Source organism: Microcebus murinus, chromosome 2 (assembly GCF_040939455.1).
Source record: "Microcebus murinus isolate Inina chromosome 2, M.murinus_Inina_mat1.0, whole genome shotgun sequence".
Taxonomy (NCBI): domain Eukaryota; kingdom Metazoa; phylum Chordata; class Mammalia; order Primates; family Cheirogaleidae; genus Microcebus; species Microcebus murinus.
The window spans coordinates 101,284,503-101,307,201 of record NC_134105.1 but is presented as its reverse complement, the minus strand read 5'-3'; the positions used below and the strand labels follow the sequence as shown (position 1 = coordinate 101,307,201).

At 42.6% G+C, this 22,699-nt stretch overlaps 1 protein-coding gene across 1 annotated transcript; it reads left to right on the top strand.

Moving 5' to 3' along the window:
• The first annotated feature begins 7,657 nt into the window (after window positions 1-7,657).
• Window positions 7,658-18,313, top strand: FLG2 (filaggrin 2). Its single transcript, XM_076010410.1, has 9 exons — window positions 7,658-7,795; window positions 8,615-12,026; window positions 12,213-12,930; window positions 13,156-13,480; window positions 13,700-14,528; window positions 14,748-15,405; window positions 15,631-16,080; window positions 16,531-16,815; window positions 17,149-18,313. The coding sequence occupies exons 1-9, from the start codon at window positions 7,658-7,660 to the stop codon at window positions 18,311-18,313; spliced, it is 7,980 nt and encodes a 2,659-aa protein (XP_075866525.1).
• The last annotated feature ends 4,386 nt before the right edge of the window (window positions 18,314-22,699 follow it).

Sequence of the window (22,699 nt, the reverse complement as noted above, 5' to 3'; positions counted from 1 at the left end):
TACCATTTATTGAATGGCTGTTTTGTTCCAGATACTTGAATTAATCTTTGAAGCTTTATAACAGCCCTATGAAGAAAATTTCCCCCATTCGCAGATAGTTTAAGTCACATAACTAGTAAGTGGCTGAGGCAGGATTCCGACCCAGATCTGTCAGATTCCAAGATCTATGCTTTTAATCATGGCACTAAACATCTTTGCCATGGTTTTTTTTGTTTTAGATTTTAAGTATAAGCCAAGAAAACATACTCTTTAAAGAGTTTTGCCCTGTGTCTGCCCTGAATTCTTCTATGTGGAGCAGACTTAGGAAAGAGGTATGAGAAAGGCCCTGGAAGAAGTCAAGGCTAATAGCTTCTCCTCTTGGAGCAAAAGCCCCAACCCTCATTCTCCATGAGTATACCTGCCTCTCGAGCTATGTGAATCTCAGAAATGAGTGGGATGTCATCATTGAATATCCTGTTAAGTATTGGTCTCCCTAGGCCAAGGGTCCTGGAGCCTCAGGTAGCAGATTCTGTTCCAGGTATTTTTGACTTGCATGAAACCGAGCATGTTGAGTGGGGTAATTGGATTACAGAACACAGTCAATCCCTGAGACCTTAGTCACCCTATAATAAGTATATAAAATAATCACTCTATCTGTCTTTTGCAATTATCTTGATAAGCTCATGATAGTGTATCTCTTTTTCAAGATGCCAGTGCCCAAGGAAGAAAATCTCCCCTGGAAGAAAAAGTGAGACATGCAAGATGTGGTTTTCCACAGATTCCATTTTCCCACTCTTCCTCTTAGAGTCCATATGCTCAGAGGTTGCTTAAATTGAGCAGTCCCAGAAAAACCTAAGCACTAGAGTATAATTAGCACCAGAGTCAAAGAATGAGCATGTGGAAGAAGTGATTTTATTTACAATAGGTAAAATAAACATAATTAATTTTTAAAAGGAGAAAAAAATGATATTAGCACATATATTGACAATAATCAATAATATTAATTGGATTAATTCATGGATTAAAATTCAAGGCTGATGCCATAACTCACAAAGGTCCTGTATTTATTTTTCCATAATCCTATTCAAAGATGTCATGCCAGGCAGCCCAGGATATAATTTTTGTCAATTCTCTCCTCATCCAGAAGGCATGAAAAATCAGCCCTATTGGGTATTATACAGCAACTCTATCTCAGTTAAAAATGTATGGCTATTTAAAGATGGACAGATGTATACATGTACATATATATTTGTGCACAATACATCCTGGGCAATCCCAAACGGCAAATCCTCAAGATCCTTTCAGATGGATGAGTATGAAGATCTCTTAGAGGGATTGATTAATAATTCCAAACTTACCAATAATCTCAAGCCAATATAGTTTTATTGAAGCCACTGTGCTTAGCACTAGGCCTTCCATGTTATAGATCTTCAATAATGTATATTAACTGTGTGTGGGAGTATGGAAGTGTGTGTATGTGTTTGTGTGTGCACGTGAGAGAGACAGAGAGATGTATACATATATCTTCAACAGCTTTCCTGATGCTTAAACCCAAGGCCAAGCTTCAATCTTGATCTAGATTTATTATACTGTTTTACACATGTTCTGACTGCCTCACCATTAGATGCACATTCCTATAAAGAAAAGGGTATGGGATCATAGAAAATCCTCAAAATATGCTTGCTGAAATAAAATAAATTACTGAGAGCCATAGGACAAAAGAAATTAGTGTAGTTACTTTCAATTCATACTTAACAATGGACTCTCATTTTTTTTATCTTATCAGTTATTTACTTTACTTACAAACTTGGTTCTAAGTGCTTATGAATAGTTCCAAAACTATTGTTTTGTCAACTTTATGTTTAAAAGGCCAATATTTTCATCTAAAAATGATATTCCAGGCCAGGTACGGTGGTTCACACCTATAATCCTAGCACTCTGAGAGGCCAAGGCGGGAAGATCATTCAAGGTCAGGAGTTCAAAACCAACCTGAGCAAGAGTGAGACTCTGCCTCTACTAAAAATAGAAAGAAATTAATTGGCCAACTAAAAATACATAGAAAAAAAAAATTAGCCGGGCATGGTGGCACATACCTGTAGTCCCAGCTAATCAGGAGGCTGAGGCAGGAGGATTACTTGAGCTCAGGAGTTTGAGGTTGCTGTGAGCCAGGCTGACTCCACGGCACTCTAGCCCAGGCAACAGAGTGAGACTCTGTCTCAAAAAAAAAAAAAAAATGATATTCAAGAGAATGTAATGTTCTGAATACTCTGAATACTCTAATATTTTAAGCATATAGTTACAGACTTTTAGGGAAATTACTTTGATTGCACAGGTTCTAGACTATTTGTTTTAAGGGGAAAAATTATCTTATTACTTAATAGTCGTACCTCGCCATTTGTCAAAATATGCATTCTAGCTAATCTAGTGAATCCTAGAGTTTCATTGCTAATCCAAGTTCCTTCCCCTTCAGTCAGGTTTCACTAGCCAGTAAGCTAAATCCATCACAGAGCAGCCTCTTCACCATCACAGGCTATTGTGATATTGTGGCTACAAGGACCATCTGAGCTTCTGAGATCCAGCTTTGAGATATGGTCCTGTGTAGAGTTCAGCAAGCATCTGTAGGCCCCAGATGGCCCATCTCAGTTAAATCTGGACAGAACAAATCACTGAAGCCCCATGTTGCATTCTAACTGCCTGGGTGTGTCAGCAGCCACCCTCTTTGTGAGACCCCGCTGCTCTGGTACATGGATTTTAAGATATCGACAATGATGTGATAAAATAAGAAAGGGACCTGGGAGTGAGGGCATTCTCAGCTGGTGTAGCTAGTGGATCCGGCTTCCCCATGGACTCTACATAATGGAAATTTTTAATTCCTTTGAAGGCTAAGTTCCAAAACTGGTCTCCCATCTCACCTAGGAAGAGAGACCACAGGAAGGAACAGAGTTAAGATTCATATCCAGGAACCACTGCCCGCAAAACTTATTGATAATTTTCTAAATCAGATTAAACTTGACAGTAAGAAGAAAAGAAAGGAAAATATGTCAACTATGTATTAAATGCCAAGCATTATCCTAATATTACCTCATCTAATTCTCAGGTGTCTGTAATTATCCTCAATTCACAGGTGTGAAGACTGACTCAGATTTAGAAATTTGCTCAGGATATTAGGGACATTATATATTGGAGCAATGATGCAAAAACAATCTGTCTGTCTTACTGCAAAGCTGGTGTTTTTTCTACTGCATCATACCAAGAACAGTTTCCTAAACTGCTCTAAGAGAAAAGAGACATTTAATACATATCTGTGTCCCTGGATCAAGTCTCAGGTAACAGCTCTAAGTTGAGTTCATTAAGAACTTCCAAAATAAGGGTTCCTAATAGTCATAGCACAGACAAAATATTTGGTTCTTGTGATACACACAGACTCCCTTGGACCGTAAGGCAAATTCTCAGTTTGAACATGACAAGAAGTAAGGCAGACTAGAGAAGTTAATTTAGAGAAGTTCCCCTCCCCCAAGTATGATGAGACATGGAACAAAATTCATCTGACATGCAGTGGAAAAACCAAAATTTGGAACTTTCACAGATACAATTAAAGTTGCTTTTAACATTCTAAGGTATAGCTTCCTCTTCAAGACAATCCAGTGGCCAACAGTGCATAAGCTTCACCAAATGGACCTAATATCAAAGAGTCTGGTAGCCGGAAGAGCCCAGAGCAATGTAGATATGGATGAGCAGAGGGTTATGAGATGAGCAGCATAAGGTAGGAAGGAGCCCTAGACACAGTGAAATGGTATAACTGAGTCTGTGTCCTACCTCTGGACTCCAGGCCTCTGCTTCATTGAACTCAATAACTTTTCAGAACATAGCAAGCAAAAGTTTCTGCAGGTATCATCAAGTCAGTCCTTAAAACCAGCACCTTGATTTCTTCCCAAATGATGCTGGGGCCTCTGAAATGGAGACAATAATTGTTTTCCAAGGTTGTAGCTAAAATTACCTGATATGTGTCCACTTGGACCCTGACACTAATAACACCTTGTGGTTTTTACAGAGGGAAAACTGAGGCATTAAAAAGTGAGGAAACTTACTTACAGACATAGACACCATAAGAATCATGACTTACTCGCACAACTCTCTGTATATTCTAAAAACTACTGAGTTATACACTTTAAAACAGGGGTCCCCAACCTATGATGTGTTGCATAATTATTTCATTATATATTTCAATGTAATAATAATAGAAATAAAGTCCACAATAAATGTAATGCACTTGAATCATCTGAAACCATCCCCTTCCCACCAGTCCATGGAAAAAAATGTCTTCCGTGAAAATTATCCCTGGTGCCAAAAAGGTTGGGGACCCCTGCTTAAAGCATTGAACTTTATGGTATGTGAATTATATCTCAATAATATTTTTTAAAATCATGACTTACCTTCTGGGCAATGCTTTCGACAGAGAAATAATATTACTACCTTACAAAGCCTATTGGTGGCTTGTAACTCACTTTTATAAAACATAATCAAGTACTTTCTATGTGTAAAAAACCATGCTAGACGCTATGAAATATTTAACAAAAATAAGCTTGTAGTAATATATAGTTTACTAAGCATTTGCCAGGAATATAAGCAATTTCATACATTACCTTAAATAATCACCACCAGATAAGAAGGTATTATTATTCTCATTCTGTAAATTGGGAAACTGAATCTGAGAGCATTAGATAATTGCCCAAGGAACCTAGCTAATACATAGCTAATGAAAAACAGAACTGAGATTTAACTCAAATCTTTCTGACTACAAAGTCTATAATTTTATCCATTATACTAAGCAAGTGACAAGAGAAGAGAGACCTGAATGCAAAGAATACATGAGAATGAATGGCAGGGTTTTGAGAGTGGGCAACTACAGAGCGAGTTTCAAAGTTCTAAACTACAATGCTGGAGTTGCAGTGCAAAGATGGCTTTAAAATTCCATCTCAGTGTGGAGTCTGGGGCCTGAAAGTCTTCCTGACACAGCAGTCATCTCATAAAAAAACAAACACAATTCCACAAGTGCATACAATTAAAAATGACCATAATATCCAAGGGCAAACATAACTTTCTGTGTTATTGTTTTGGTCTAGGACTCTTTGGCTATGCAAGGCTATGCAATGAATATATCTCAGGGGCATATCTATGAACAGACACTCATTCTCAGTGTTTACCAAGCTCTAGGCACTGTCTAGATGTTGGAGTGAATAATTATGATGAATGCCCTCAAAGAGTACCCAGATAGGAGTTGATTGACCCCATATATGTGGAATATATGAGGTTAAGTGTTAAGGTTTAGCATTGAACAGCATGGGTTTTTATCCTAGTGCTGCCACTTACTAGCTGTGATTTTGGGTACATTTTTAAATTTCTCTATTTATTTCTTTACAGTACTGACCTTTCAGGGTTATTGTGAGGAGTAAATAGATAAGTATGTAAAACTCTCATGTCTAGAAGATAGTAAGCACTTAATGGTAGCTGCTATTCTCATCATGTTCATCACCATCATCATCATTACCTGGTGGCAAAGTACAGAAGAGCTGGCTCTCCATAGCTAATACTTATAGCTTTCTGATTGTTTTTGCTACCCTCAAGTACATTTGATATATTTTATGTGTTTAAGTGGCATTTTCCCAAGGGTCCAGGCACAAAGTTGCCGAATACCAATGGATAGAGGGTGCTAGAAGGAAGTCCACTCTAAATTCACCCTGAACACTTCTGAAAACACTACTTTTATATATAGCTTATTATACTTTTCTAGCTTAGAAAAGAGCCTTTCCAGGATCAGAGAATGTTTCTTCTCTTCCTGGTTGACAGGATTCCTTACATTGCTCGTACAAATTATTTGTGTTTGAGTGAGCCTTAGACTCTTAAAATGGTGTATAATTTTTGCACAATAGTTATATATAATAAATGCACAGAGATAAGCTAGTATAATGGTTAGGAGCAATGGCATTATATAATAAGGTAGATGTAGGTTCAAATACTGGTCCCTCCACCTACTAGCCATGACCTTCAGAAAGACTCTTATGCTTTCTGAACTTGTCTCTTCATCTGTAAAATGGGATAAAAAATACACATCTCATATAAATGTTGTGAAGATTAAATGAGATGATATGTGAAAAATATTCACACCATCTAGCACACAGTAAATTCTCAATAAATGGTGATTTTTATTATTATAAAAAACACATGAATCAGGTGAGCCTAGTGGCTCAGGTTCATTTTCAATTGCATAAGAATTTATTGTGCACTTGCCAAGTATGTTACCTCCTGCTACTTTCTGTGGGTGCTAGATAAAAGAAATGCATTACATGAGTCCTCTAAAACAAAGTCTGTGCTTTTCACATGTGTATGACTCTGAAAAAAAGTGTCCTGCAACATGTCCTCATACTGGAAGGTGGGGCTGGTACTAGCCTTTCTATAATCATCTACAGATGAGAATGCGAAGAAGGAGGAAGATAAACATGTCGGGAGGCGTAGCTAGGCTTGATTGAAAATTAATCAGCCCACACTCACGGTTAATTATATAAGGGCCACTATCTCAGTCTATTATCACCCTGAAAGCTGCATCAGGCTTTATCCTACTTGTTCCTTTGGTGAACCAGGTGAGAGAAAATTCATCCAGCTACATTTATGAATATTATCTGTTGTTCATGGTAAAAATCCCAGGGTATGAGCTAACACAAGAGTTCATATATATTTTGCCTTTCTTTTCTTTTTTGTTTCTTGCTTTCCTTTTCTTTTTGTTTGCTTATGTTAGTTTATTAATCTTTTTGGAATAAGTATGTCTTTATGGATAAGAATAATGCAAATAGAAGTTTGTCTTCTTCTAGGCCATTCTACACTGTCTTCCCAGTCTTTTTGCATGTTGAAGGTTGTCCAGCTCAAATAGGGAGGAGGCTGGCACTGTTGTAGAGTCTCTTCCATGTTCAATGTTGGTTCCCAGAGCTTCAAGGTCTAATTATCCAGTAGTCAAACTGCTTTCTGCATTGCTGAGCTTTTCTCCCTGATTAATTAATGAAAAAGAACCATGTTCAGTTAAGCGCTTGAGATTAGGATAGTTCCTGAGCTCTGATGAGTGCTATTTCATGCCTTTGAAATACCAAGATGTCATTGGCTCACTTGGCCCGTTTTTAATTTGCTACAGATCTTAAGGGTCCAGTTTAGCTTCTGGTACTCAGAGGAGAAATATATGTGCATTATGAAAGGTCTGTCACTTTTGACTCAAGAAAAGCTATGAAACTAGAAAGAGAGATTAGGGCTATGGTGTCTGACTGATTATAAAATTTTAGAAGCCTTAAGGCAACACCCAGGAAACCAATGTAGCCAAAGTGTAGAGATATTATATAGAAACTATATTCATCCAGGACAGGAGATCTAGTCTCCGTTGAGCCAGTAACATGCCATGACTTGATCTTAGAAAAGTAACTCAAATTTAATAAAGTTCATTTCCACTGAGTTGAAAGGTGTTGCAGCATCCCTGGCCCATCCTAACTTTAAAAGGTTGGGTTTAAAAGAGACAAGAGATTTGAAAAATCATGATGGCAATTATTAAAATGTGAAATGCTGATAAATTAAAAGGAAAGAAAATGGATGAAGAGTCTTTTGTTTATTTCTCTACAGATACACTTAAACTTGCAAAAAGATGACCGACCTATTGAGAAGTGTTGTCACCGTCATTGATATTTTCTACAAATACACCAAGCAAGATGGGGAGTGTGGTACACTGAGCAAGGATGAGCTAAAGGAACTTCTGGAGAAAGAGTTTCGTCCAATTCTAAAGGTGAGAATCATGTGCCAGGACTGAAGGTTGCTGGAGTTCTGTACATGTTCTGTTGTAAGACCAAGATTAGCTAAAAATGGCAAGGTCCCAGTGGACTTTAAGCAAACTCTATGAGCAGCATTTTTGGGGACATCAGAAAGTCTGTTAAGACAGCATGTAATTTTAAAAAAGTGAAAGTTTCTTTCTCACTTTTCTATGTACTCCCACCTTACAGACTCTCAGTCTGTAACTTGCACCCAAGTTTCCCCTTCTGATAAAGCAGAAAATAAATTTGTGCTAAGACATAAATTAATAAATTATCCTATCAAATGGGAAAAAAGTATAGAAAGGGAAATCATCTACAAGGGAAATTGTAAAGGATGATTAACCACAATGATTAAAAACTGAAAACATAAAAAAAAAAAAAAAAAAACTGAAAACAAAATACAAGTCCTACTTGGGAAGGACTCAGCTATTAATTTCAAAAAAACAGATAATGGATTCTAATATGGATTATGTTAACATGCAATGTTTAAAACTTATGTAAAACTAACAGATACCAGTTACTGAACTTGGTTTATTCCACTCTTTCCTGCAGGCCATACCTAAGCACTTAATCCTCTACTTAAATCTTTGAAATGTCTTCTAAGGATCCCAGTAGTTTTTATTTTCTATGAACTCTTCACATTTACTGGGTCCTATTAACCTAAAGTAATCCTCTATTGAATGTAAAACTACATAATGTCAAACATCCATAATTCCATAGTCCTACTTGAATGTTTTAGTCGGGTATGTGGGCTACGCTGACCAGGTCTCCCTTGGTGTGTCACTCATACACAGAACCCAGATGATCCGGACACAGTGGAAGTCATCATGCATATGCTGGATCGAGATCATGACCGCAGACTAGACTTCACTGAGTTTCTTTTGATGGTATTCAAGCTGGCTATGGCATGCAACAAGGTTCTCAGCAAAGAATACTGCAAAGCTTCAGGGTCAAAGAAGCATCGGCATCATCACCGACACCAAGAGGAAGAAAGTGAAACAGAAGAGGAAACACTGGGACAGAAATCAGGTTATAGACATTCAAGTTGGAGTGAGGGAGAGGAGCATGGATACAGTTCTGGGGGTTCAAGGGAAACTGGGAAACATAGACATGGTTCCAACGCCTGGAGGCTAGGAAGGCCAGGTAATCTATCCAGTTCAGGGAACCAAGAGAGAGCTGAGAACAGGCACCATGGGTCTCCCTCTGATCACTCATGGAGTAGTGGCAAAGAGAGACATGGTTACAGCTCTGGAAAGCTGGAGGAAAGAGGAAAAAAGTCACATGTTAGTCCCTCTAGGGAATCTGGTGAGGAATACAAATCTGGATCTGGATCACAGAGTCAGGGAAGGATAGGTCATGGTGGGCTGTCACATGGGCTGGAGACTAGTGGGCATGAATCAAACTCTACTCAGTCAACAAGTAAAGGACAAAAACTTGGCTCTAGATCTGTAGGTTCAGGAGACTGTGGGAGACAAAGTTATACATGTGGTTACAGTAATTCAGGTGGGTGTGGAAGACCACAAAATGTTTCTAATTCTTGTCAGGCAAGTAGATTTGGAGGGCAAAGAAATCAGTCTAGCTGTACCCAATCAGGTTGTCAGTCAGGAAGTAGTGGAGGACAAGGTCATGGCTGTGTCTCAGGAGGTCAGTCCTCTGGATACAGTCAACCTGAGCCTAGCTCCTGCAGCCAGTCCTCTAGTCACAGAGGATATGAAACTAGAGAATGTAGTCAACCACAGTACTGTGGAGGACAACAGAGAATAGGCTCAAGTCAATCCTCTTGCTGTGGACAATATGGGTCTAGACCAAGTCAGTCTGGTAGTTATGGCCAACATGGATCTGGTTCCTGTGGGCACCATTCAAACTCTTGTCAAAAAGGGTCTAATGAGTTTTCCCAATGTGGTCAACATGAGTCTGGTTCAGGTCAGTCTTCTAGGTGTGAGCAAAATAAAACAGGCTTGAGTCAGTCCTCTAGCCGTGGACAATCTGGGTCAGGCTCAAGTCAAACTTGCTGTGGCCAGTATGGGTCTAGATCAAGCCAATCTTCTGGCTATGGTCAGCATGGGTCTAGCTCAGGTCAATCCTCTGGCTCTGGACATGGGTCATGCTCAGGTCAGTCCTCTGGCTATGGCCAATGCAGGTCTGGTTCAGGTCAGTCCTCTGGCTTTGAACAACATGGGTCTGGCTCAGGTCAGTCATCTGGCTTTGGACAACATGAATCTGGTTCAGGTCAGTCTTCTGGCTTTGGACAACACGAATCTGGCTCAGGTCAGTCTTCTGGCTTCGGACAACATGGGTCAGGCTCAGGTCAGTCCTCTGGCTTCAGACAACACAGGACAGGTTCAGGTCAGTCCTCTGGCTTTGGACAACATGGGTCTGGCTCAGGTCAGTCCTCTGGCTTCGGACAACATGGGTCGAGCTCAGGTCAGTCCTCTGGCTATGGCCAACACACACATGGTTCAGGTCAGTCCTCTGGCTTTGGACAACATGGGTCTGGCTCAGGTCAGTCCTCTGGCTTCGGACAACATGGGTCGAGCTCAGGTCAGTCCTCTGGCTATGGCCAACACACACATGGTTCAGGTCAGTCCTCTGGCTTTGGACAACATGGGTCGAGCTCAGGTCAGTCCTCTGGCTATGGCCAACACACACATGGTTCAAGTCAGTCCTCTGGCTTTGGACAACATGAATCTGGTTCAGGTCAGTCTTCTGGTTTTGGACAACATGAGTCAGGCTCAGGTCAGTCCTCTGGCTTTGGACAACATGGGTCAGGCTCAGGTCAGTCCTCTGGTTTCGGACAACATGGGTCTGGCTCAGGTCAGTCCTCTGGCTATGGCCAACACACACATGGTTCAGGTCAGTCCTCTGGCTTTGGACAACATGAATCTGGTTCAGGTCAGTCCTCTGGCTATGGCCAACAGGGATCAAGCTCAGGTCAGTCCTCTGGCTACAGGCAGCACAGGTCAGGCTCAGGTCAGTCCTCTGGCTTTGGACAACATGGGTCCGGCTCAGGTCAGTCCTCTGGCTTTGGACAACATGGATCAGGCTCAGGTCAGTCCTCTGGCTTCGGACAACACAGATCAGGCTCAAGTCAGTCCTCTGGCTTCGGACAACATGGGTCGAGCTCAGGTCAGTCCTCTGGCTATGGCCAACACACACATGGTTCAAGTCAGTCCTCTGGCATTGGACAACATGAATCTGGTTCAGGTCAGTCTTCTGGTTTTGGACAACATGAGTCAGGCTCAGGTCAGTCCTCTGGCTTTGGACAACATGGGTCAGGCTCAGGTCAGTCCTCTGGTTTCGGACAACATGGGTCTGGCTCAGGTCAGTCCTCTGGCTATGGCCAACACACACATGGTTCAGGTCAGTCCTCTGGCTTTGGACAACATGGGTCGAGCTCAGGTCAGTCTTCTGGCTATGGCCAACACACACATGGTTCAGGTCAGTACTCTGGCTTTGGACAACATGAATCTGGTTCAGGTCAGTCCTCTAGTCTTGGACAACATGGGTCAGGTTCAGGTCAGTCCTCTGGCTATGGCCAACACACACATGGTTCAGGTCAGTCCTCTGGCTATGGTCAACAAGGATCTGGCTCAGGTCAGTCCTCTGGATTTGGACAACATGGGTCAGGATCAGGTCAGTCCTCCGGCTTTGGACAACACGGGTCTGGCTCAGGTCAGTCCTCCGGCTTTGGACAACATGGGTCTGGCTCAGGTCAGTCCTCTGGCTTTGGACAACATGGGTCTGGCTCAGGTCAGTCCTCTGGCTTTGGACGACATGGGTCCAGCTCAGGTCAGTCCTCCGGCTTTGGACAACATAGGACTACCTCAGGTCAGTCCTCTCAATATGGACAACATGAGTCTGACTCAAGTAAATCCTCTCACTATGGCCAACATGGGTATAACTCAGGTCAGTCAACTGGCTTTGGACAACAGGGGTCAAGATCACATCAGTCCAGTTATGACCAACAAGGCACAAATACTCACTGGCAGTCAAGAGATACCGCTAGACGTGCCCAGTCTGGTCATGGACAAGCCACACAATCGGGGTCGAGTACAACTAGAAGAAGGAGATCTAGTCAGAGTGAGTCCAGTGACAGCGAAGAACACTTAGAAGGCTCACACACACACTCAGGACACACTCATGGCCAGTCTGGATTCCAACATGGACAGTCAGGATCCACAGCACAAGGGAGACAGGAAAGTACTCATGGGCAGTCAAGAGATACCTCTGGTCAGGCTCAGTCTAGTCATAGACAGTCCACACAGTCAGGCTCTCATACAGCTGAAAGAAGGAAACCTAGACAGAGCCATGCCAGTGATAGTGAAGAGCATTCAGAAGGCGCACACACACACTCAGGACACACTCATGGCCAGTCTGGATCCCAACATGGACAGTCAGGATCCACAGCACAAGGGAGACAGGAAAGAACTCACAGGCAGTCAAGAGATACAGCTAGACATGCCCAGTCTGGGCATGGAGAAGCCACACAATCGGGGTCCAGTACAACTGGAAGAAGGGGATCTAGTCACAGTGAGTCCAGCGACAGTGAGGAGCAATCAGAAGGCTCACACAGACACTCAGGACACACTCACAGCCAGGCTGGATCTCAACAAGGACAGTCAGGATCCACAGCACAAGGGAGACAGGAAAGTACTCATGGGCAGTCAAGAGATACCTCTGGACGTGCTCAGTCTAGTCATAGACAGTCCACACAGTCAGGCTCTCATACAGCTGAAAGAAGGAAACCTAGACAGAGCCATGCCAGTGATAGTGAAGAGCATTCAGAAGGCGCACACACACACTCAGGACACACTCATGGACAGTCTGGAACCCAACATGGACAGTCAGGATCCACAGTTGGAGGGAGACAGGAGGGAAGTCACAGGCAGTCCAGAGATACCGCTAGACGTGCCCAGTCGGGTCATGGACAAGCCACACAATCGGGGTCCAGTACAACTGGAAGAAGGGGATCTAGTCACAGTGAGTCCAGCGACAGTGAGGAGCATTCAGAAGGCTCACACACATACTCAGGACACACTCATGGCCAGTCTGGATCCCAACATGGACAGTCAGGATCCACAGCACAAGGGAGACAGGAAAGTACTCATGGGCAGTCAAGAGATACCTCTGGACGTGCTCAGTCTAGTCATAGACAGTCCACACAGTCAGGCTCTCATACAGCTGAAAGAAGGAAACCTAGACAGAGCCATGCCAGTGATAGTGAAGAGCATTCAGAAGGCGCACACACACACTCAGGACACACTCATGCCCAGTCTGGATCCCAACATGGACAGTCAGGATCCACAGCACAAGGGAGACAGGAAAGAACTCACAGGCAGTCAAGAGATACAGCTAGACATGCCCAGTCTGGGCATGGAGAAGCCACAAAATCAGGGTCCAGTACAACTGGAAGAAGGGGATCTAGTCACAGTGAGTCCAGCGACAGTGAAGAGCATTCAGAAGGCTCACACACATACTCAGGACACACTCATGGCCAGTCTGGATCCCAACATGGACAGTCAGGATCCACAGCACAAGGGAGACAGGAAAGTACTCATGGGCAGTCAAGAGATACCTCTGGACGTGCTCAGTCTAGTCATAGACAGTCCACACAGTCAGGCTCTCATACAGCTGAAAGAAGGAAACCTAGACAGAGCCATGCCAGTGATAGTGAAGAGCATTCAGAAGGCGCACACACACACTCAGGACACACTCATGCCCAGTCTGGATCCCAACAAGGACAGTCAGGATCCACAGCACAAGGGAGACAGGAAAGTACTCATGGGCAGTCAAGAGATACCTCTGGACAGGCTCAGTCTAGTCATAGACAGTCCACACAGTCAGGCTCTCATACAGCTGAAAGAAGGAAATCTAGACAGAGCCATACTAGTGATAGTGAAGAGCATTCAGAAGGCGCACACACACACTCAGGACACACTCATGGCCAGTCTGGATCCCAACATGGACAGTCAGGATCCACAGTAGGAGGGAGACAGGAGGGAACTCACAGGCAGTCAAGAGATACCGCTAGACGTGCCCAGTCAGGTCATGGACAAGCCACACAATCGGGGTCCAGTACAACTGGAAGAAGGGGATCTAGTCACAGTGAGTCCAGCGACAGTGAGGAGCATTCAGAAGGCTCATACACATACTCAGGACACACTCATGGCCAGTCTGGATCCCAACATGGACAGTCAGGATCCACAGTAGGAGGGAGACAGGAGGGAACTCATGGGCAGTCAAGAGATACCGCTAGACGTGCCCAGTCTGGTCATGGACAAGCCACACAATCGGGGCCCAGTACAACTGGAAGAAGGGGATCTAGTCACAGTGAGTCCAGCGACAGTGAGGAGCATTCAGAAGGCACGCACACACACTCAGGACACACTCATGGCCAGTCTGGATCCCAACATGGACAGTCAGGATCCACAGTTGGAGGGAGACAGGAGGGAAGTCACAGGCAGTCAAGAGATACCGCTAGACATGCCCAGTCTGGTCATGGACAAGCCACACAATCAGGGTCCAGTACAACTGGAAGAAGGGGATCTAGTCACAGTGAGTCCAGCGACAGTGAGGAGCATTCAGAAGCCTCACACACACACTCAGGACACACTCATGGCCAGTCTGGATCCCAACATGGACAGTCAGGATCCACAGCACAAGGGAGACAGGAAAGTACTCATGGGCAGTCAAGAGATACCTCTGGACGTGCTCAGTCTAGTCATAGACAGTCCACACAGTCAGGCTCTCATACAGCTGAAAGAAGGAAACCTAGACAGAGCCATGCCAGTGATAGTGAAGAGCATTCAGAAGGCGCACACACACACTCAGGACACACTCATGCCCAGTCTGGATCCCAACATGGACAGTCAGGATCCACAGCACAAGGGAGACAGGAAAGAACTCACAGGCAGTCAAGAGATACAGCTAGACATGCCCAGTCTGGGCATGGAGAAGCCACAAAATCAGGGTCCAGTACAACTGGAAGAAGGGGATCTAGTCACAGTGAGTCCAGCGACAGTGAAGAGCATTCAGAAGGCTCACACACATACTCAGGACACACTCATGGCCAGTCTGGATCCCAACATGGACAGTCAGGATCCACAGCACAAGGGAGACAGGAAAGAACTCACAGGCAGTCAAGAGATACAGCTAGACATGCCCAGTCTGGGCATGGAGAAGCCACAAAATCAGGGTCCAGTACAACTGGAAGAAGGGGATCTAGTCACAGTGAGTCCAGCGACAGTGAAGAGCATTCAGAAGGCACGCACACACACTCAGGACACACTCATGGCCAGTCTGGATCCCAACATGGACAGTCAGGATCCACAGTTGGAGGGAGACAGGAGGGAACTCACAGGCAGTCAAGAGATACCACTAGACATGCCCAGTCTGGTCATGGACAAGCCACACAATCAGGATCCAGTACAACTGGAAGAAGGGGATCTAGTCACAGTGAGTCCAGCGACAGTGAGGAGCATTCAGAAGCCTCACACACACACTCAGGACACACTCATGGCCAGTCTGGATCCCAACATGGACAGTCAGGATCCACAGCACAAGGGAGACAGGAAAGTACTCATGGGCAGTCAAGAGATACCTCTGGACGTGCTCAGTCTAGTCATAGACAGTCCACACAGTCAGGCTCTCATACAGCTGAAAGAAGGAAACCTAGACAGAGCCATGCCAGTGATAGTGAAGAGCATTCAGAAGGCGCACACACACACTCAGGACACACTCATGCCCAGTCTGGATCCCAACATGGACAGTCAGGATCCACAGCACAAGGGAGACAGGAAAGAACTCACAGGCAGTCAAGAGATACAGCTAGACATGCCCAGTCTGGGCATGGAGAAGCCACAAAATCAGGGTCCAGTACAACTGGAAGAAGGGGATCTAGTCACAGTGAGTCCAGTGACAGTGAAGAGCATTCAGAAGGCTCACACAGACACTCAGGGCACACTCATGGCCAGTCTGGATCCCAACATGGACAGTCAGGATCCACAGCACAAGGGAGACAGGAAAGAACTCACAGGCAGTCAAGAGATACCGCTAGACATGCCCAGTCTGGTCATGGACAAGCCACACAATCGGGGTCCAGTACAACTGGAAGAAGGGGATCTAGTCACAGTGAGTCCAGCGATAGTGAGGAGCATTCAGAAGGCACGCACACACACTCAGGACACACTCACAGCCAGGCTGGATCTCAACATGGACAGTCAGGATCCACAGCACAAGGGAGACAGGAAAGTGCTCATGGGCAGTCAAGAGATACATCTGGACGTGCTCAGTCTAGTCATAGACAGTCCACACAGTCAGGCTCTCATACAGCTGAAAGAAGGAAACCTAGACAGAGCCATGCTAGTGATAGTGAAGAGCATTCAGAAGGCGCACACACACACTCAGGACACACTCATGGCCAGTCTGGATCCCAACATGGACAGTCAGGATCCACAGCACAAGGGAGACAGGAAAGTACTCATGGGCAGTCAAGAGATACCTCTGGACGTGCTCAGTCTAGTCATAGACAGTCCACACAGTCAGGCTCTCATACAGCTGAAAGCAGGAAACCTAGACAGAGCCATGCCAGTGATAGTGAAGAGCATTCAGAAGGCGCACACACACACTCAGAACACACTCATGGCCAGTCTGGATCCCAACATGGACAGTCAGGATCCACAGCACAAGGGAGACAGGAGGGAACTCACAGGCAGTCAAGAGATACCGCTAGACGTGCCCAGTCAGGTCATGGACAAGCCACACAATCGGGGTCCAGTACAACTGGAAGAAGGGGATCTAGTCACAGTGAGTCCAGCGACAGTGAGGAGCATTCAGAAGGCTCACACACATACTCAGGACACACTCATGGCCAGTCTGGATCCCAACATGGACAGTCAGGATCCACAGCACAAGGGAGACAGGAAAGAACTCACAGGCAGTCAAGAGATACAGCTAGACATGCCCAGTCTGGTCATGGACAAGCCACACAATCAGGGTCGAGTACAACTGGAAGAAGGGGATCTAGTCACACTGAGTCCAGTGACAGTGAAGAGCATTCAGAAGGCTCACACACACACTCAGGACACACTCATGTAACGGGCGGATCCCAACATGGAGAGTCAGGATCCACAGTTGGAGGGAGACAGGAAACTACTCACTGGCAGAGAAGAGATAGAGCTACACATCCAAGGTCTACTCATGGGCACACCACATCTACCCTTGGACAATCACCTTCTGGGACAAGAGACAGAATTGGGTCCAGCCATACACAGACTCATCATACTCACAGGCAGTCAAGGGATAGCATAAGCAATCAGTCAAGTAGTAGTTACAGTCATTCTAGATCAAGTCATTTTCATTCAAGAAACAGTGGAAGACAAAGACATGGATCAAGTCAAGGCTGGACACATGGCAGCTATGGACGTGCAGAATATGACTATGGGCAGTCTGGGTATGGACCTTCTGGGGGCAGCAGAACAAGCAGTCGCAATTCTAGCCCTTTGAGGTCAGCAGACAGAGCTATAAACAAGCAAGTGTCTAGCCATGGACAATTGTTTTCTAGTTCAGACCACATAGCATCCAATGGAACTGAAAGGATAGCAAGACAGGTTTCGAATCATGGACAGTCAGAGAGTAGTCATGGGCAATCAGTTGATTCCCACAATCAGACAAGACACAGTATAACTAGAAGTCAGGGATCTAGTGATGGGTATACAATAGTAACTCATAAACAGTCAAGTGACACCCATGTTCAACCTGGATATAGCACAGGCAGAAGGCAGGGATCTACTCATAGCCAGTCAAGTGGCCATTCCAGATCTGGCCATGGACACTCAATATCAGCTCATGGCCATTCAGAATCTAGTTCAACTAGAAGACAAGAATCCCATGATAGTAAAGGGCATTCAGAAGACTGGGGGAACCAGACCCATGAACAATCAGGATCTGGGCATGGAAAGTCAGAGTTCAATACAGTAGGTATACATGGATCCAACCAGCAGCATTTGGGAGATACATCTTTTTGTGGGCAGATAAAATCCAGCACAAGTTTAGCAAAACAGGGATCAAGTCATAGACAATCAGGAGAGGCCCAGAGTCAATCTAGATTTAGCACCAATGGAAGGCAAGTATATAGTCACGGCCAATCAAGTGACAGCTATGAGCAGTCAAATGATAGCCAAGGCAGAAGTGAAAGATACATTTCCGATCACTTTCCTATTAGGCAAAACCCTACAGGATCTGAAGAGTATAAGTATAGGTATTCATCAAGCAGTACAACCACAGGGGATGAGAAAAGGCAAAGGCAAGAGTCAGGATTGAGTCTGTCAGGGGGCCTCAGAGGATACAGTCAGGATGTGGATAACCAGACAGGAACGTCCAAGGCCAGAGGTTACTACAGAAGGGAAAGAACAGATTCAGGTTCCCTCTACTTAGATAGCAACACTCCACTCTATGACTATTTCCAAGAACAAAGGTATTATTACTTTGAATAAGAAGCCAATAGAAAATAAACTAGCCCAAGATAAGAACCCAAAGAAGAAATGAGACACACACATGAAGTTACGATATTTAACATGATCTCTTCTTTTGGTAGTAGGGGTATATGTCTGTTCCTTTATTTAACTGTAGTACTATATTCTATTACTTTTGTTTGGTACTAGGTTTTTTTTGCAAGGCTCCTTATTCATTGAGCTTCTTGGTTAGAAATAATGAATGGGAGAAGACAATAGCATTTGAGACTATATTTAGAACTATATGATAAAGTGATTTGGGTGCTTTGGAATAAAATGAGCTTTTTAAAAAATTTCTGAGGCTGGGCGCGGTGGCTCATGCCTGTAATCCTAGCACTCTGGGAGGCCGAGGCGGGCGGATTGCTCTGCTCAAGGTCAGGAGCTCGAAACCAGCCTGAGCTAGAGCGAGACCCCGTCTCTACTATAAATAGAAATAAATTAATTGGCCAACTAATACATATAAAAAAAATTAGCCGGGCATGGTGGCACATGCCTGTAGTCCCAGCTACCTGGGAGGCTGAGGCAGCAGGATCGCTTGAGCCCAGGAGTTTGAGGTTGCTGTGAGCTAGGCTGATGCCATGGCATTCACTCTAGCCTGGGCAACAAAGTGAGACTCTGTCTCAAAAAAAAAAAGAAAAAATTTCTGAGACTCAAAACTTGGATTTTCCAGATTTTGTTTTAATTGATTATTAACAAACCTATCCAGGAAGCCAAAAGACATGCCCTAGGAGCCAAAATATCTCTAGTAACATTATAATACATTTGGTGTCCTAAACAAAGAATTCTGTGGTTGTTCCCTCGGTGAAGATTCAGAATGTTTTTATGTTATTGTGTCACCAATGAAACTCTGTACTACTTTTTTTGAATTTATTGCCATAACCTTCTGGATATAGGATCCAGAAAATTGTATGGCATAAAAATTGAAAATAAACTTTTCATTAAAGTACAGTTTCTCTTTTCTTTCCTCTCCACAAACATGGTTCCTTGCCATGGGATCAGATACATAGTTTTCTTCTACCTCTGCATGCCTAAATGGTAGTGAAGCACTCAGATATAATTAATAAGGAATCTAAAGAAGGCAAAACTTAACCACATCTGATCTTTTCCTCAACTAATCACTATATAAAAATTCACAGAAAGAAAGGCTTTATACTGATAAGTTGACCTCAGATGCTCTGGTTAATCATGACTATCACAACAATCATTATCAAACATAATCCCTAATAGCTACTTCCGAAAATAACCCAAGCTCTGGAAGTAAGAGTTATGCACCATGGATTTTCTCTGTTGAAGATATTGATTGAAATATCCATATCTAATGGGAATAGAGGCTAATGGGGTCCTGAAATTTCCAGTAGAAGAAAATCAATTAAAAATATATTCCTTCCTAGGAGGAGAAAATACATGAATTTATTATAAATAGTGTGAGAAGTAACAATGAGTAGACCAATATGTACAAAAATCCCAAAGAAATGTAAATCCCAAAGAAAATGTCCAGAACATCAGAACTAGTAAGGATTTTAAAGATCACCTCCTTAATTTTCAGGTTAAAACAAAAAATATCCAAGCAAATCATATTTAATCAAAAAAGTAACAATTTCCTCAATCAAAATTTGGTACTCCACCATCCTATCTTTGCCCCCAGATCAGGCTACTTTTCTTCCACCTTCATTTTTAGAATTCAAACTAAAGTGAAATTCATCAGTGGGTGTTCAAGATCATAAGTTCTTATTGATAGAAAAAGTTATATTAAAAAAAAGGCTAATTTTTCTGATTAGACTCAGAACATATATATCTGGTTTTTAATTTTTTATTTTAAGCACTGCACTTTAAGCACTGTGATCAACAGAACACTAGTCATATTAGTTTAATAGTGAAAGGAAATAAAATTACTGTTATGCTATTAATGATACACAGAAAAATACTGTGTATTTGGTAGTTAACCATAAATAGTAACCAATTAATACAAATTTATCCATTACCATTTATTCATTGATTAAATGCTAATTATCAAAGAACCATTACAAATTTAAATCTTGTATTTAATCTCATGCAAACAATTTCTATTGTACATAAAGTAAATGGGACTCAAAGAGATTAACTTACCAACACTTCGCAGCTAATCATAATACAAGTGCTGCTGTGACCAGGGTATAGATTTGTAGTACTCAAGCCAGAGTTCTTTCCATTCTCTTGGGTGATCTGCATTCATTCAATACATTAATAATTTCATATTCTTTATTCTCTAAATATATATATGAGTATCTATAATTTCACTGGCTTTCTGAATCAATATTAATTTGCTTATTTTATGTGTGTGCTTATGTGACCTATAAAAATATAGGTCATATATTTATGAGTGATTTCTATAATCCTTCAACCACACCCATTTGAAGTTTAAATATATTACAAATTGCTAAAACTCTTAATAATTTGTTTCAATTAAATTGGGTAATGGTTCCTTATAAATTACACCAAAAGAACTAAAATAATTCAACAAGCATTCCCCTTCTAAGATAAAAGGAAAAGTAAAAATGAGACAGCAGGTATGTTCTACAGGGAAAAAGTTTAATAACTGGGGCGCCCCCATGTGGAAGCTCTGTGAACAGTTGAATTTCTTAGATGCTATTCAGCTAGAAAAGAGCCATAGGCATATAGCGTTAGAGATTTCCCCCTCTATTACCACCTGGGTGCCAGCATCCTATAGATAAGTCATCACTGGGCCAAGGAATACCCAATGATGTCAAAGCCTGGCTGGGACTGTCAGGGAGGAGCACATGGTACTAAAGAGGGACTCTGAGTGGCCAAAATGGGAGGAAACAAAAATAAAATTCCTATCTCTCCGCATCCATGGTGGGACTGAAAACTAGTTCAACCTCTGTGGAAAGCAATATGGAGATACCCTAAAGCGACACAAGTAGACCTACCATTTGATCCAACAATCCCATTACTGGGCATCTACACAAAGGAAAAAAAGACACTCTATGAAAAAGACACCTGCATTCGAAATGTTTACAGCAGCACAATTCACAATTGCAAAGATGTGGAAACAACGTAAGTGCCCATCAATACATGAGTGGATTAATAAATTGTGGTATATGTATACTATGGAATACTATTCAGCTATAAGAAACAATGGTGATATAGCACCTCTTGTATTTTCCTGGATAGAGCTGGAACCCATTCTACTAAGTGAAGTATCCCAAGAATGGAAAAACAAACACCCCATGTACTCACCAGCAAATTGGTTTCACTGATCAACACCTAAGTGGACATATAGGAATAACATTTATCGGGTGTCGGGAAGGTGGGAGGGGGGAAGGGTATATACATACATAATGAGTGCAATGTGTACTGTCTAGGGGATGGTCACGCTTGAAGCTCTGACTCCAGGAGGGGGGCCAACGACAATATACATAACCTTAACATTTGTACCCCCATAATATGCTGAAGAAAAAGAAGTTTTTACTTTAAAAAAATAATAAAAAATAAATAAAATTCCTCTTCTTCCAAACGTTCTAGATAAACACGACCTTTGGATAAAGGAAATTGAAGGTCAGTACAGGCTGTTTTGTTAGAGTATAAGACATATTCTCTTGTGTTCCAAGAGTTTTTGATAACCAGAGAAAATGTTCTCTTACTACATGTTGAATGCAACCTGTCAAGCTCTGTAATGTAATCAAAGGTTAGTAAATAAGCTGCGGGGGAAATAAGCAAGAGAAAGCAGAAAAACAGAAAGGAGTGAATAATAAGGGAATGCTGGATTTGACCGGAAATAAATCAGGCCAACAAACAGACGGCAGCTTTCTCTCCAATAATGAACTATTTGGCACAATTAAAAGGCCAGTAACCCAGACTCTGAAACCTGTTTTAAGCAACATCCATCTTTGAGGAACATGGTAAGTGAAAGTGAGAGAAGCTCTACCTAAAAGTACACACAATTACTAGTAGAGGTTCACAAGTGTTTTGTATTATGAAGCCATCTAGCACAAAGAAGTATGGAATTTTCAAGAGAAAATATGTCCATGTTCTAAAGATTATTTAGCTATATTAAATTGTCTCATATTGCTTTTTCTGTCCATTTCTTATGACATACATTGATGAAAATCTTGTGTCCTTCTACTGACTACAAATAAAGTACAGTAATTGGGAAGAAGATGAAATGGAGGATCACCTCGGGTTCCAAATCACTTATATATGTTTCTAGCTTTAACAACTTTCACTAGAATTAAAGCTTTAAGGATTGGCTGCTCATAAGTCCTTAATTAGAACATAGAAATAAAGAGTAGAAGAGACAGTTTCCCAGAGTGAGGCAATTAGAGAAGAAAAAATATAGAAAGGCCCTGAAATATACAAATGATTCACCTT